Source organism: Poecilia mexicana, unplaced genomic scaffold, assembly GCF_051168715.1.
Source record: "Poecilia mexicana isolate PSO_F unplaced genomic scaffold, ASM5116871v1 scaffold_3, whole genome shotgun sequence".
NCBI lineage: Eukaryota > Metazoa > Chordata > Actinopteri > Cyprinodontiformes > Poeciliidae > Poecilia > Poecilia mexicana.
Window position 1 is genome coordinate 16,680,703 of NW_028263372.1, and position 15,667 is coordinate 16,696,369.

The 15,667-nt window shown below is 39.5% G+C and overlaps 1 protein-coding gene across 2 annotated transcripts in view; it reads left to right on the forward strand.

The window, feature by feature from the left end:
* The window catches only part of gpc5a (glypican 5a), a 135,959-nt gene that overhangs the window by 57,187 nt on the left and 63,105 nt on the right, over positions 1 to 15,667 (forward strand). For both annotated transcript variants that reach the window (XM_088004238.1, XM_088004240.1), the window contains exon 8: positions 6,451 to 6,571. In XM_088004238.1, the coding sequence (XP_087860364.1) occupies positions 6,451 to 6,571 (121 nt within the window). The remainder of the gene's footprint in view (positions 1 to 6,450; positions 6,572 to 15,667) is intronic.

A 15,667-nucleotide genomic window follows, 5' to 3' on the forward strand; every position in this document is an offset into this window, starting at 1 on the left:
ATAAAAAAAACCTTGAGAAAAAGAAACAAACAAAAAAAAAAAACAATTTGGGAGTTTTAGAAACCATGCAGTGTATTTCTCAGTTGGAAGCGCTGTTCATAAAAAATACAATCCAATTAATTCTTCAATTAAAACTTACTGCTTAACAAATAAATAAGAAGTTGTTGAAAGCATATAGATAACATAATTTACCAAATAGCATAATAACTGTTTCACTGTAAAGTATTTGCTCTCTTTTTTGAGCCAAATAATTTACTTTTTTTTGCCTTTTTCTTCTTCCTTGCATTAATACACCATGTGATTTATTATGCACCAGGTAAATAGGGACCAGACGTCCTACTTTATATTAAAAAAGTTTAGTTTTTTTAATATAAAGTTTTTTTACACAGCTATAAAAGATTATAATTAGTGTGTATACAGTCTGGTCCCCATATTTTGGAACACCAGAGTAAGAAGTGGAAACACCTTTCAATAAATCCATCTTTTCTTGAGTTGCATAATGCAAAAGACAACAATAAAATAAATGTGAATTAATATTTGGAAAGGAAATGAATACTGGAGAATCTGAAATTATATATGATGAACTATCTCTGTTCATCTGTTGGTCTGTACTGTAAAAATGAAGATAGTGGTCGTTGTGTCCTACAGCTGGACATGATGCTGAATATATGATGAAATTAACACAAAAATGGTTCACTACTCAAAATAAAGTTTCTTCCCGTCCCTAAATGTAAATCCTATATAAAATCTTACACAGTAAAGGAGAACATCTAGAACTCTGGATTTTTAAGGGAGATTATACCAAGAGGATTTATCAAAGGGGTCTCTTCATTTTTAGATTCCTTGACTGCAATAAAAAGGGAATTTATTTTTTAGATTTTGCACATCTTTGCCAGGGGGCTCTAATAAAAATGGAAGCCGTTGATTTTTAAAGACGCTAAAAGCAATCAGAGCTTCTAAAGTCATAATTAGACATAGTTTTTGAAAATATTAGACAATAAGAGTGGCAAAGTCCACAGTTTAAACTTTAGCCTTCATCTGTATATCTATAAGTGATTAGAAACCAACAATGCACATCTTTATCTTACATGTAATGTTTATTGGGCAAAGATCAGTCTGTTTTTAAGAATCACTGTACATGTGTGAAGGTACATCAGAAAGACAGATGCAGAAACTCTCATTGCTATTCAGGCTTGGAAAGCAGGAGCAGAACACTTGAGCTAACACAGAATGAATATTCCTCCGTCATATTCATCCTGCCGCTTGATTTACCTTGTAAGTGTTCAGCAGCTATTACTAAACTCTGTTTAGAAATCACAACAGACTGAGCAGACTGTTATAATATGTAGTCATTTGCCTGAGATTAAGGAAAGCTGGAAACAAAAGAATACATCATGCAAACAACATGAACCACAGAATCGTAGCATGCAACAGGAATCATTTGGCTTTGTTTTCCGTTACAAAGCTGTTTTTTTTTTTATGCTGACGACATTTCCAAGTCGAAGGAGTGTTTGTCTCCAGCATTTAAGACTATTTATTTTTTACGTTTTGTGCTCAGCGGAAATTTTTACAAATATTTTTTATACATTTTGTCTTGTCTTAATGTATCTCACATCAAAGAGTGGAGACCAAAATAACTTAACGAGCAAAACCAAGGAAATAATTTTCCAAAGATTGTGGCTGAGTTTCAGTGTCAGTGTGGTATTACAGCTCACTTTATTCACAAAGTGTTGGAGAGGATTCGGGCCCAGTATGCGCCGCAATTAGAGCAAATTACTTTGACGTACTTATCTGTCTGTGTACTGACGTCAAAGAAGAAAGTATTAAGAGCTTCAGATTTCTTTTTGTTCCAGACTTTAATATTTTGCATTTACAGTACACTGTGGTGGAGTAAGAATGGGATAAGACCCAAGGATAAAATGATTGAAATTTTCAATCTGGGCCTGAACAGTAGGAATGAGCTGCAAACCAAGCATCCCTTTGGGGAGAATTGTATGGATTATATTATCCTGTTGCTGGTCCACAGAGACCCTGGGCAATCACTCAGCTGCTTTATATCCTCTCGTAGGTGGTGCTCGATGCCGCTGTGTTCCTTTCCCGCTCACCTTGAAGAATGTATGATGACTGTGATCAGGAGTTTTCATCTCTAACACCTTTTAAGGTGTAGATTCTTATTCTCTGGCGCTATAGGCCACCGAGATGCTTTGTGTTGCATCGCCATCCCAGCAGCACATTACAATAGATTAAATGCTTTTCAAAAATATAGATCCAGACGCTGCTCCAGAATACATAATGAGTTGAATGTGTGTGTGTGTGTGTGTGTGTGTATGCGTGTGTATGCACAGATAATTTAATCTACATTTAACTTCATCTTAATTACAGCATGTTTTTTTTTTGTTTTTTTTCCGTACAAATGCGCACAGACGTCTCAGTGAATAACTTCGAGGAATTTGGATTTGATTTGATTTACTTATTTATGTGGAATTTTGTGCAGTGCCAGACGCGGCGATGACTGTGTTTATTCCGGCTCTTGCAAAGACCTATCTCAATCTCCGTGGTTGTGTCCGGGGATTAAGCAAAGCTGAAGGCAGGTGCATCATACGTGGCTCCTCCAGCATACACGGTTCAGGTGCAGCTTAGTCCTCCCGACGCATCGACCTCCAGCCGCAGGCACCTGCTGCATCTTGCAAACAAGACCTTGACTTTCACACCTGTGTTTCGGGCAATCAGTAGGTTTGGATGCTCACACGAAGCCAGGTTATTCAAAAATAAATAAATAATACAATCTCCAAGGTTGTCTTGACATACACTTAAAAAACCCCATGAAAATATGCAGCCAATGAAGCCACAAGATGTTTAATTTAAAAGTTTAATTAAGAAAACTTTTTTTTTTAAACAGTTTTTTTTTACTCTGTGAGAAATGTTGTAAGTACATTCATCAGGACATGTCAACCACAACAAAGGTGATGATTGGAGATGTGAAATATCCAGCATATGCACATAGTTTGAAGGCTGCAACCACCCCCTCATAAATTTAAGGAGTATTCATGCATTTCGACAGAAATGTAGAAAAATTATGTTTAAAGTATTGAATGAAAGCTGAAAAAAAAATCCCAAATTACTTGATTATGTAACATGCAATTTAATGACTCAACTCTGCTAAGTGTCAGACATAAAACTGCACTTCTTGGGTAAAAAGATTCACATTCAACCAATCTGTGAGGTGAAGGCTTTGAGCTGTACAATGAGGCTTTTTAAATGCCACGCTTTTGTTTGAAAAATCAACACCGGTTTCATGGGGGGGCAAGAACAAATTGCTTTGATACTGACAAACACTAGAAGAACATCTTGATAGCACCAGGTGATTGTTGTTCAGGCCACATAAAACACCTTTAACCCTTTTGTTAGACATAAATGTTTGCCTCATAGCTTATTTATGCATCTGCAGTTACATAGGGTATATTTGAAACCATCAATTATATATAACACACACAGGCAGGCTGCAGTATTTTCTACATGCACCTCTGTGCAATTACTGTGTATAGTTATGAATTGTATCTTTTGCATTAGTAGAGCCAGTGCATAAACTATTTGCAATGTGTAATAGTTTCTTGTCTTAAAAAAAGAACACCTAAAGATCCTCAAAGCATTTTTTCCACTGATATAACTTTGCTGTTTTAAAATTTAAAACACCGTAGTTTACATCAAATCATGAAATCTTCAAGAAGTCATTAATGACCATAATGCAAATTTAACAGAGACACATATTCTTTAGACACATTGCTATTTATATGTAAATTACCAAAGCATGGGAACCTAAAAGTCACTTTAAACCTCGAGTTCAGTTTTTATTTTCTACAATGGAGCTGCAGAGACGAAGACGACAAAGGCTGCAACACAAGAAAAAAAGAGCAGGTAATAAAAGTGGTAGCGATAACAGACTCTTCTTTTTTAATAAAAGGTTGAGCGTGTTTTTCTAAAACTAATCACATTTGTGGAGTCTGATTTGCAGGAAATTAACTTCAAAATTACATCTCAAAGATCCAGAAAACCTATGTTTGAATTCTGCCACACACCTCGTGTTTTGAATAAATTAAGCTTCCACACTTGCAGAATTATATTTATTCATAGTTTTTTTTTCCTTTTCTCTCTGACTTTGTAGGTTTTTTTTTTGATAGTCGGAATTAATTTGTACTTGTTCCCTGCAAAACATCTTATTTTTGTTGCAAATGGTGTCGACGTTCTCATTCAGATATTCAGGTTGAAAGGCCAACGTCATCTTTTGTCAGAACCTTCACAAACACGTGTGCTCAGCATCAGCAAAAAAGAAGAAATATCTCAGCAATAAGTGACTTCACCTTGATCCTCTTGTATGATTTAAATGATACAGCCGAGATTGAGATGTGAGTGAAATGTGTTCAGTCACCTGCTGCCATGGTCACAGTCATTATGCCTGACAGACGAAAGGAAAGCTAAAGACTGGGGAGTCCTTGAGCTAAACTGGGGTCCATTACCAGCCTATAACAACAGTTCACCCCAAAGTGGGCTTTGTTGCACATACACACACACACACACACACACGCGCACACATGCCGTCATTTAGCAGTTTTGCTTTCGCGAAGAATCACCACCTTGCTGGATGCAGAGTTTTATTTTTAAACCTCACACTGAATGCTAACATTTAGCGCTGAAAACCAAGTGAGTTGCATCTTTTGCACATCACTAATCTGGCTTTACCCCCTGGGAATTACTGCAAATGAGTCATTTCTTGTGTGATTTTTTAAAAATGTTATCTTTTCATCATGGGAAGAGGTGATACCAGAGTGGATGTAGTTCTGTGTGAAAGTTTTTCATTTGGCTTTTCAGGCATAGTGGAAGCTCTTTTGTCTGTGGAACCAAAATACAGCTTATTTTCTTTAAACCGCCGCTGTTTCTATTTGCAACTAAATTTTGCTAACAATATGAAGTCTTGAGCATGACAAAGGCAAGTCTGCAGAACTGGTGGCAATTAGAAACCCGTGTGTAATACCAAAAACTAGCTTTTGTAGAAAATGGTCACATTTTCCTGCTACGTTTCGATTCCTGTGGTTGAATATTTAAACAAGGTTTTCTTAGTCTAGTGTTACACTCCTACATCTGTTTAATAAAAAAAAACCCTGGAAACAAAATTTGATCTGAAGTGTATGCAGCTATGATGAAAATATACGCCTAGATTTTATTTTTAAAAAGACCATGATGAAAAAAAGCCTTTGGAGCTTTTATTGTAGTCATCCTACATCATGTCTTTAACTCTTAGTAAATATTTAATCAAATTTGTAAGGACAACTTGTTTCGTGAGATTCTGGACTCTGGTGATTCGGAAACTTTAATGCCCAAAATTGTATTATTTTGTTTACTTGGATGTTTTGACTCCAGCTATCCTAAGATACCAGAACGTTTTGATTCAAAACTGATTTGAATTTGAAACTGTCTATAGTTTCATGAACCTTGACAGATACAGTCCCGTATGACAAAGAGTAACACTTGAACATGATGCTGCCTCCCCGATGTCTTACGGTAGATATTCTTGTTTGATTTGTAGGCCAGCAGGAATTATGGCCCAAATGTTCATGCCTGGTTTCATCAGACTATGAAATATTCCCCCTGATGGTTTTGTGAGATTTTAGCCAGGCAAGAATATTTTCTTTGGAACAAAATGTTTCTGTCTTCCAACCCATGTGGAAAATATGGGGAGTTGTTGATGCATGTACAAAAAAGAAAAGAAAAGAAAAAAACACCAACCAGAAATTCATGCATCTCCTTCACAGTTGCTGAACACATTTCATGTCAGCTGTACATATATCGATGCTCTACCATTTCAAAATAAGACAAAAGCTACAATTTGGATGTTTCTGCTTTTTCTTTGTCAATTCTCAAACCTGCTCAGTTTTACTTGGCAAAATTTTGATTTAGGAAGAAAAACCCTCACTCGGTTTTACTCTTCCCTGTAATCAGACTTCGCTTTCAACTCATTTAGACTAATAATTTTATTTCAGCCATTCATGAGCTTTGGTAAGGTCAGTTACCAGATCCTGCATGTGAATAACTCCCTTTGATGTCATTTTAATCTCATGAAAAGCACTAAAAGTAAAGAAAGAAACCATTTTTAAAAGGATACCTTTCATTCCAGTTTAGAAAAATGTTTCAAAAAATGCTAAATTTCAAATGAAAAGACATTTGAAGTCATGCACAGTTTCTAAGTCAGAAACATGCAAATATAAGCATTTTTTTTATGACAAATGCTTGTGCCTGTAAAGAGCAACATAAGAGTAAAATCACTTAGAGTCAGAGGATAGGGTCCAATTTCCTTTTATGTCAGAAATCAGTCTGAATCATTTAGATAGATTTTTTTTTCATGTGTCAGGTGTTTACATGAAAAAATGTATTTATGTGTTCACCTGCTCTTCACAGCTACACTCGGCGTGTTGTTGGGAATGGAATCAGAGCTCAGAGTACCAACCCCGAGGTCAAAGTAAAAGGAGAAGACCCTGTAATAAATCAGATCATCGACAAATTAAAACACATCAACCAGGTGAGATTCTTTCATCCTTTGTGGATTTTATAGAGAACTACATGATTTTACTCTCATTTTCTTCAAATCTATATTTACATGGTTCATTTTGTCAGACATAAGGTAACTATGCCCACAGGAAATCTATTAATTCCCTTTGCTTCTTTGTTAGTTTTTCATAAATTGAGATGTCTCTCTTGTTTATAAGACTTAAGCCTTTCACTTTTTACCTTTAATTCTCATCAAAATGATTTATATTTTTTTACCCTCTCTTATATTCCCGGTAAGTACCAGCACACAGAAAAATAGTCACGAATGCAGAATCATTTCTAAGGCAATGAATGAAAAAAAAAAAAATCAATCATTACACGTTTAGAAAGCCATTTGGTCTGCTTTGTGTGCCTTCATATTTACAAAATCCGTTTTTTTTTTTTTTTTTTTTTTTTGCTCTTGTCAAAATCAATGTGGCTTTTTCTACCTACCAGTCTGCCTTTATGTGCATGTGCGCTGCCATGGCACCTCTCAGCGCTGTTTATCTCTCCGCATGATGAGATTAGAGCAGTTTACGGGAGCACTTTTCTTTCCTCTCGCCTCAATAACAGCTGCTCTGGCTGCATTTAGGCTGTCGAGCTGCAGCGGCAGCTTCAGATGTCTGTTGCTTCGGGTTCCCAAGTGGCGGGCTGAAGGCCAGGTCATCTCTCTTGACCTCATACTGGCACCCCCTCCTTCACTAATTCTCACCATCTGTGGGGTGTCAGAACACATAAATCTATATCATAACCATCAGAGAGCCTCTGTTCTGCCTGGTTGACATTCACTGTGTGTGTGCAGTGTCTTTTGCCTTTTGTGCTCTTTGCATCCTAAATGTGTTTCCTCATGTGTCCTTTGGTTGTGTGAATTTTCTAGTTTCAGCAGGAAAGATTGTTTTGTAATCTTGAATACTCGGGGATGGCTTATCTGATTTGGAAATGGTTTATGTGATTTACTTTAAATACTATGGAACAGATTATGATTATGAGCTCTGCCCAGATTGTATAATCACCTACAATCTGCTGAGACCAAGTATTTCAGCCAGTGTCATTTTAAATCCCATGTTGTTCTTTCCGTTCCAAGTTGTTAGTTTGACGTGTTTTATTATGTTCAGTGCTATTTTACATTTTCATAACATTTTAAATATGCCTCTCATTATATTTTGAGTTCTCCCATTGCTCTCTCTTATATTGTAACAAAAATAATTTGAAGTTCTTTTCAAATCTACATGCCAGCAGCTGGACATGTAGATGAAAAGCTAACTACAGCTCTCTCCACATATTGGCTGTCTTGATGAAGATGAATAATAGATTCAAAAGCAATCAATGTTTCATCGCAGCAGCTAACTTTCACTTCAGAAAATATAGAAATTTCAAACCCCTATTTTGAGTATATTTATTTATTGAGTTGGAAAATATTTCTGTGAATCAAATGTATTGCAATTCTTTTTTTTTGGCTCTAGTGGTTAATTGACAGGGAAGTGGGTAATGAGAGAAGGGGGAAGACATGCAGCAAAGGTTGCCAAGGCTGGGAATCGAACCTGCGACAAAGACTTAGGCCTCCATATGTGGGTTGTGCTTAACCCCTGCGCCACCACAGCACAACCCGTAATCTTTTTTTTTTTTTCTTAAATAACTGATAGCTTTTGTGTTGACGAGAGACTTTCAAACTTTATTAAATAACATCCGGCTTCTTGTTTCGCTGAGCCATAGATATGTTGCGGCACAGAAGCTTTTTTCTTTTAGTTACTCTGCAATACAGACAAGAGAACATGCCACTTAAGAAAGGCAGATGTATGTTGCTTTTCAAGCCTTGGAATGACTACAATAAAATAACTACTATATATATTTACCAACCAACAATAAAAACACATTTTAAAAAAACTCAAACTGTGACAACTAGAGATAGAAGCTCCAAAAGTGCTTTCCAGTTTGGTACGTACACATCTTGAACAAAACAATTGTGTGTTCTTTCTGAAAGAGTTTGAGAAAATAATGTACAATATTTTTAATTGGTCATTTTCTTTCCTTTTGACAATAAAGGTAGCTAAACATACCTTGGCTTGGAATAAGGTCTTTTTTCCCCATCAACTAAATAAATTAGGTAAGTGAAAAAATGTGGGACTAATTAGGCATTCTCCCTGAAAAATATCAATAAAATAAAAGATTGTTGCCACTCAATAAGTCCACACACAACAAGCACTTGTTTCTAGGAATATACTTGTCGTGTAATTCTATTTATTTATTCCTAACAAGTTTTACATAACCACCAAGGCAGACTGACAGTACCTTTACTTCTAAATGAATAATTTTTATTTTCTGTTATTCTGTAATTTTTTGACCCAACTCATTTTCAGACAAATTAGGACCTGAAAACGGCCACTCTCATCAACCTGAGGCTGATGAGAGTTGCCGTTTTTAGGCATCGTTGTAATGACTAAAAATAACAGAAAGGCACGCCAGTGATGAAGCACTGCAATTTGACAGACTTAATGTCAGTTACGTTTTTTTGATGAATACACTTGGATGCACACGGTTGAGCTATAATTGGGAATCAGTGAGCCAAATCCAGAGACACACGGGCAGCTGACCAGTCATAAAAACGGATTTGATGCGCCTAATTTAACTTTGTGTTTTGGCCAAAGAGGCTGCACAGGTCACACTTTCTGAGCTCCATGCAGCAACACAGGTGGACAATTTGCAGTGTTTGAAACCATAAAGCTGTTTTGGGGATGTTGTTGCATATTAGTGTGGGTTTTATGATACTCTAATTCACACAGACGGTGATTCGTGAGTGAAATATGTAGGAAAGGTGCTAGCAAAAACCACTGGACCAGTATGCTTAACATGATGGTGAGAATGGTTAATGGAAGCCATGTTTTATAATGTGACTAAAACTTATTGAACTTTTGATAACTTAGTGTAATCTGTTCCTCTAACATTTAGAGCATGAATAAAAATGCATCCTTACTGTGATGCATTGTGTTGGAGATGCATATTCATGTCAGGAAGGTGTCACATGAGGGTGATGGGAATCAAATTATATTTGCATACAGATGTGAAAAAAGTTATAAGCCTTTAAAACATTGACGACTTTATTCAGGGATACTCACATGTTCATGTCTGATCTAATGTTTTAATCTCTGGAAAAGACCACAAAAATTAACCTTGTTTTGCTAAATGCATAAAAAATGTCTTTCTAATCACACTAAAAGTTATGACGTACAGGCAGCCTCCCCCGTCTGTTAGGATCTGTGTTTTCTGTGTAGTTTCTGTCTGTCTAGTCCTGTTTTCCCCCGAGTCTGTCTTGATTGATCCCAGCTGTGTGTCGTTCCTGTGATTACCCTCCCTGTGTATTTAGTCCCACCTGTTGTTAGTGTTCCTTGTCGGATCCTTGTCGTCTTATCTCCCCCTCGTCTCACGTCTGTGTTCTGTTCCTGTGCTGCCAGTGATTTTTTGTTGTTCCTCCTGGTTTTTCATTAAATTATTACTTTTCATCATGACTACCTGGGTTCCCCGGCGTCTCTCTCACCACCACCAACAACCACAAATCGTGACAGTAGGATCCGACCAGAAAAGAGGTGAGGACGCCTGCGTTTGGGGTAGCGAGGCTTGGTTCCAGCAGCAGTTGGAGTTGGCTCAACGGGATCTCTACAAGGACGTAGAGATCTTGCCTTCTCCGCTGCTGCTGGAGGAACTGGGTCTCGCCTCAGACCTCGACGTACCCAGGCAACGCGGACCGCGACGGAGGCGGCGGCGGGGATCTAGAGCGGAGGAGTTCTGTGGCGGAGCTCCAGCCAGCCCGAATCCCTGGGTGGGAACTCGGCTGGCGTTCTGTCCGCCTGGAGTCGGACCCCGCCGTTACTGCTGCCCTGAGCCGCCGGAGATCCCGGCCCCTGGGTCACGCCGTTTCCGCCGCCCTGAGCCGCCGAAGGTCCCGGCCCCTGGGCAAAGCCGTCACCGCAGCCCTGAGCCGCCGGAGGTCCCGGCCCCTGGGCAAAGCCGTCACCGCAGCCCTGAGCCGCCGGAGGTCCCGGCCCCTGGGCCCCGCCTGCAGCTGCCTCCGGTCCCCGCACCGAGGCAGCGTCTGTCCCCGCTGCCTCCGGTTCCCGCGCCGAGGCGGCGTTTGCTTCAGCCCCCCGAGTTTCCTGAGTCTGCTCCCCCCGAGTTTCCTGAGTCTGCTCCCCCCGAGTTTCCTGAGTCTGCTCCCCCCGAGTTTCCTGAGTCTGCTCCCCCCGAGTTTCCTGAGCCTGCTCCCCCCGAGTTTCCTGAGCCTGCTCCCCCCGAGTTTCCTGAGCCTGCTCCCCCCGAGTTTCCTGAGCCTGCTCCCCCCGAGTTTCCTGAGCCTGCTCCCCCCGAGTTTCCTGAGCCTGCTCCCCCCGAGTTTCCGCCTCCTGAGCCTGTTCCCCCCGAGTTTCCGCCCCCTGAGCCTGTTCCCCCCGAGACTCCGCCCCCTGAGCCTGTTCCCCCCGAGTTTCCAGAGTTTCTAGTGCCCCCTCCTCCCGAGTTTGCTGACTTGGTCCCTCCTCCCGAGTCTCCGGAGCCTGCCGCCGGCCCACCAGCCGGCCCACCGGAGCCTGCCGCCGGCCCACCAGCCGGCCCACCGGAGCCTGCAGCCGGCCCTCCAGCCGGCCCACCGGAGCCTGCAGCCGGCCCTCCAGCCGGCCCACCGGAGCCTGCAGCCGGCCCTCCAGCCGGCCCACCTGAGCCTGCAGCCGGCCCTCCAGCCGGCCCACCTGAGCCTGCCGGCCCACCTGAGCCTCCGAGGGTCCGCCTCCTGCGTCGGCGGAGGAGGCCGCCGGACCCGCCTCCTTCGCCGGCAACGTCCGCCGGACTAGCCTCCTGGTTCTCCGCCCACCCCGTTGGGTGGACTGTTTTGGACTGTTTTCTGGACTCTGGCCCTCCTGCCGTCGCCCCTCCGCCCACCCTGCTGGGTTGTTTTTGGTTTTTGGACTTTTCTGTTTGGGGCGTCTGGTAGCCGCCCCTTGAGGAGGGGGTACTGTTAGGATCTGTGTTTTCTGTGTAGTTTCTGTCTGTCTAGTCCTGTTTTCCCCCGAGTCTGTCTTGATTGATCCCAGCTGTGTGTCGTTCCTGTGATTACCCTCCCTGTGTATTTAGTCCCACCTGTTGTTAGTGTTCCTTGTCGAATCCTTGTCGTCTTATCTCCCCCTCGTCTCACGTCTGTGTTCTGTTCCTGTGCTGCCAGTGATTTTTTGTTGTTCCTCCTGGTTTTTCATTAAATTATTACTTTTCATCATGACTACCTGGGTTCCCCGGCGTCTCTCTCACCACCACCAACAACCACAAATCGTGACACCGTCTTTGGTGGAAGAAGCCTCAGTGAGATGTTTCTTGTTGCTTCCTAACAATCCCTGAATTCTGCCTGAGGAACATTTGTCCCACTCTTCATTTTCAAGATCTGGGCTTTGACTTTTTCGAGTGCCTTCTAGTTTTTTCATTTTTAGCTAGTCGTGTTGGATTTGCTTGATTTTGTTTTATTTTTATTTTACAAATGGTCTCAAATTTTCCACAGTAGCAGGATTTTGCTTCACATTTTATTTGAGGTTATTTGGATTTTCCCAAACATGTCCTCTCTGGTGTCCAAATGAGAAATTTGGACACCAGATAATATATAGTCACGCATGCATGTTCAAGTAAGCACTTTCATATCAATAGTAGCAAGAGCCTGCTGTAGGACCTGCATGATATTTTAATCCCTTGCGAGACTCATAAGCTGCTGCAGCCTCAGAAAGCTCTTTTGATCTTGCTGTCGTGTTCACTTTCTCTTCAAAAGTCAGAAGGACACCAAACTAAATGTCTGAGCTATAAACAGGACAAACCTCCTTCAAAATCCAGGGTTGTGATACGGCGATGTGGGGCATTGCATTGTATAATGTCTTTTGTTTTCCTTCTTTATATAAATTACTTAAAACATTCAGCTTTGTTAACATAAATATTAAATATTCATATGTCCAAATATGCCAGAAAAACACTTTCACATGATTTTTTGTCTGGGCTTCCATGAGGCTAATGTTTACATTTGCAAAGCTTAAAAATAATTTTAAAGTTTCATCTACAGGAGTAAATTTCATGCCAGGCCATTTCAGCTTCCCAAGCTACGTTTTTTTTTTTTATTTTTATTTTTTTTTTTTTTACATTTTAAATATGCTTTGCAAAAAAGCATATTTATACAGAGAAAAGTTTATTCTGAATACTGTATTTGTCCAGGTGTATAGACTATTACGATATCATACTATATAATCTTTAGTAAGTATATTGAAGCAGGTATCATTTTACTATTTGAAGTTCAACATTTTATTAAATAGGACCATCATCAGTTGTTTAGTTTTATTTCTCAGAAGTTAATAAGTCAAATTTGCTGAACAGTTAGAAGAGACTCTGGGCTATCTAGTTGCAGAATGGTTGATTATTAGTTTTTTAATAAGCTCAGCTGGCTGAGCGGGTTTCTTATCCGTCATAAATTACTCTGCCTCCTACCTAAACAATGACCTTTGTGCAATTATAACACCGCATTTGGTTCATGTATGTGTTTTAAATAATCTTTTTAAAAAAAATTGACAGCTCAAAATAGGCACAAATAAAATCATTGTGTTTGTTTTTTGGCAGATCACTAAGGTTAATTATAATGCATATTTGTCCCCCCAGACATGTTTTCCTTTAAAAATGTCTCTGAGATGGTTTTTGTTTACCCCCTGTGTTGCTGTTCTTTTCCATCTAATTGAAAAAACAACAACGATGACGTGCCTTGCAGTCTTAATGCCACAAATTAAAGTCCCTTTTTCTATGTGGACAACCTTAACAAAGGTGTTGCAAGTCTGTCAACCGCAGTTAGAAATACAAATATCCCCCTGGCATAATAAAACAGAGTCCCCATTAGTCCCTGGAAATACAAATAGCGCAAATGTAAAATGTCAGAGAGTGAGAGTGTTTCTGTTAATTAAAAGAAACTGTGTTGTGTGATTGTTGTAATCTTTTAGCCCTTACATGTGTGGCGTATAAAGTAATTAAGATTCTACAAGACATTTCCAAACATCACATTGCTGCTTTCGTCGGGTTGTAAATGTGACTGGCCACGACTAAACCAGGAACAAGTATCTGCCCCTTGGGGTTTTTGAGTTGTTTGCAGATTCTGAAAGTGCAGATTCTAAGCTTTATAATGATGTCAAACACATAGAAATAAGAAAATGAAGAAGCATTGGCCATTTGAATTTTGGGAAACAAGATCGGGGAGAAAACAGCCCTCAGTTTTTTTTTGTGTTTTTTTTTTCAAAGAATTACTCCTGAACCTGATTAACTACCTTGGCTTATTAACAATTAAGCAAGAGAACAGCAGAAGATAATAGACACAACATGTTACACAGTATTGTTTTTTAGCCCAAAGAAAACATGATGTAAATAATCATTTTATTTTATTTTTTTATCAGCTACAAGATGCAGTTTGTCAGCATGGCAGACACCACTGCTCATTCACCTGGCCAGAGCTTTTATCATCCTAAAAAGAATAAAAGTTCTGAGGCTCACTCCATGAGAATCAGGAAAGTATTCCTGGAGACATGAATATGTCCAATCATACAAGCAGTCCTAGCATTTTTTTTTTCCTCCAGTATTTCTCTGCTGGATGTTGTCGTCTCTGAAGTATTATATTTCTAACAGCATGTTACCAGCGTAGGTTCAAGGTGCTATGATGACGATATTAATTAGCCATGTGTTTTCTTCAAACTTGCATCTTATTGGCCAAAAATAATTACAAAAGCGTATGAGAAAGACTGAATTTCCCCCATATCCCAAAACAGCTCGGATTTATTCTGTAAGCAAGCTGAATTCAAACACAAGGTTTACCACTTTAAAACCTCTGAGAATGCTACTTGAAGCATGGAGTTGCTTCTTCATCACCTCAACTAATATATGAGTATTTTCTGAGCTACTGGTGGTTTTTATCTATTTTTTTAATTTCTGTGCTAGCGACTTGCTCCTGGTTTTCTCCTGATAAGTCACAAGTATATTTTCATTTAATGCACAAAAGTGTTTTTATACTCATAGCTGAATTGTGAATTTCTTAAAAGATAAATATATAAATCTTTTGAGAAAATTGCGTATCTATGAGCCAGTAAACCACTATTGAAAATATTAGTAATTCTTCTAGTTTCAACATTTTGCAGCGTTTTTTGTTCATTTTCTTTGGGTAAAAGTAGAACTATCCAATTTAGGATCCCTGCCTTGATTGTAATCATACAACAGAGGGTTCTCAGTTGTGTGATTTTGTAGTTAAAGCCAACTCGTGTTGAAACAACATTTGCCCTTCTGCACAAGTGCTTTTTGCCAGGACTTCGTTGCGTGTGCCAGGAGTGCCTTCAGCACAAGCAGACAAAGAAGACAAAAAAAAAACAAAAATGAAAAAAACCACTGCAGGGAAACCAGTGACCCATGCCTTGTCTTGTATGTAGTCACGACGCAGACCTCACAGATCAACGTTCGACAAGCCTGTCTTTGCCAAAGGGAATTTCAAGATTATGTTTGGATTTCATTTCAACAAATTCAAGTTGCAAGCAAAATAAACAATTGCACAGACATCTGGTTCCTCAAGACTAATTGTTCTCTACTGCTGGGTCAAATTGATTCTCTAAGGGAAGAGTTTTTGCCATGCTATAGGTGTAAGCCTCGTATTGATTAATAATGTACTGACTTGCAGAATAATTCATCACTGGACATGGCTTCTTCATGTTGCTGATGCAAATAGGAAACATACAGTATAAACAAGCAGAAAAGGATGTGCTCTGACAGGTTTTGACTATCTACAATTTTTTTTTGAAATGAGAAAAGCAGAAGAATTTTCTGTGAGGTCAAAGTAAAACTGGATACCTTTTGTTTTTAAGTTTGGATGCAGCTTTTCTCAGAACCAATTTGTCTGTACAGCTGCTGAATACCTGTCATTTCTTAGGGGAGATATAGAACTACAGTGACTTGCAAATTCTCTCATAACCCTCTTCATATTTTGAAATATTGCAACGGCACACTTTAATGTATTTCAAAAATGGAAGGAAAATGAGCCATGGTTTTCAAAATCTTT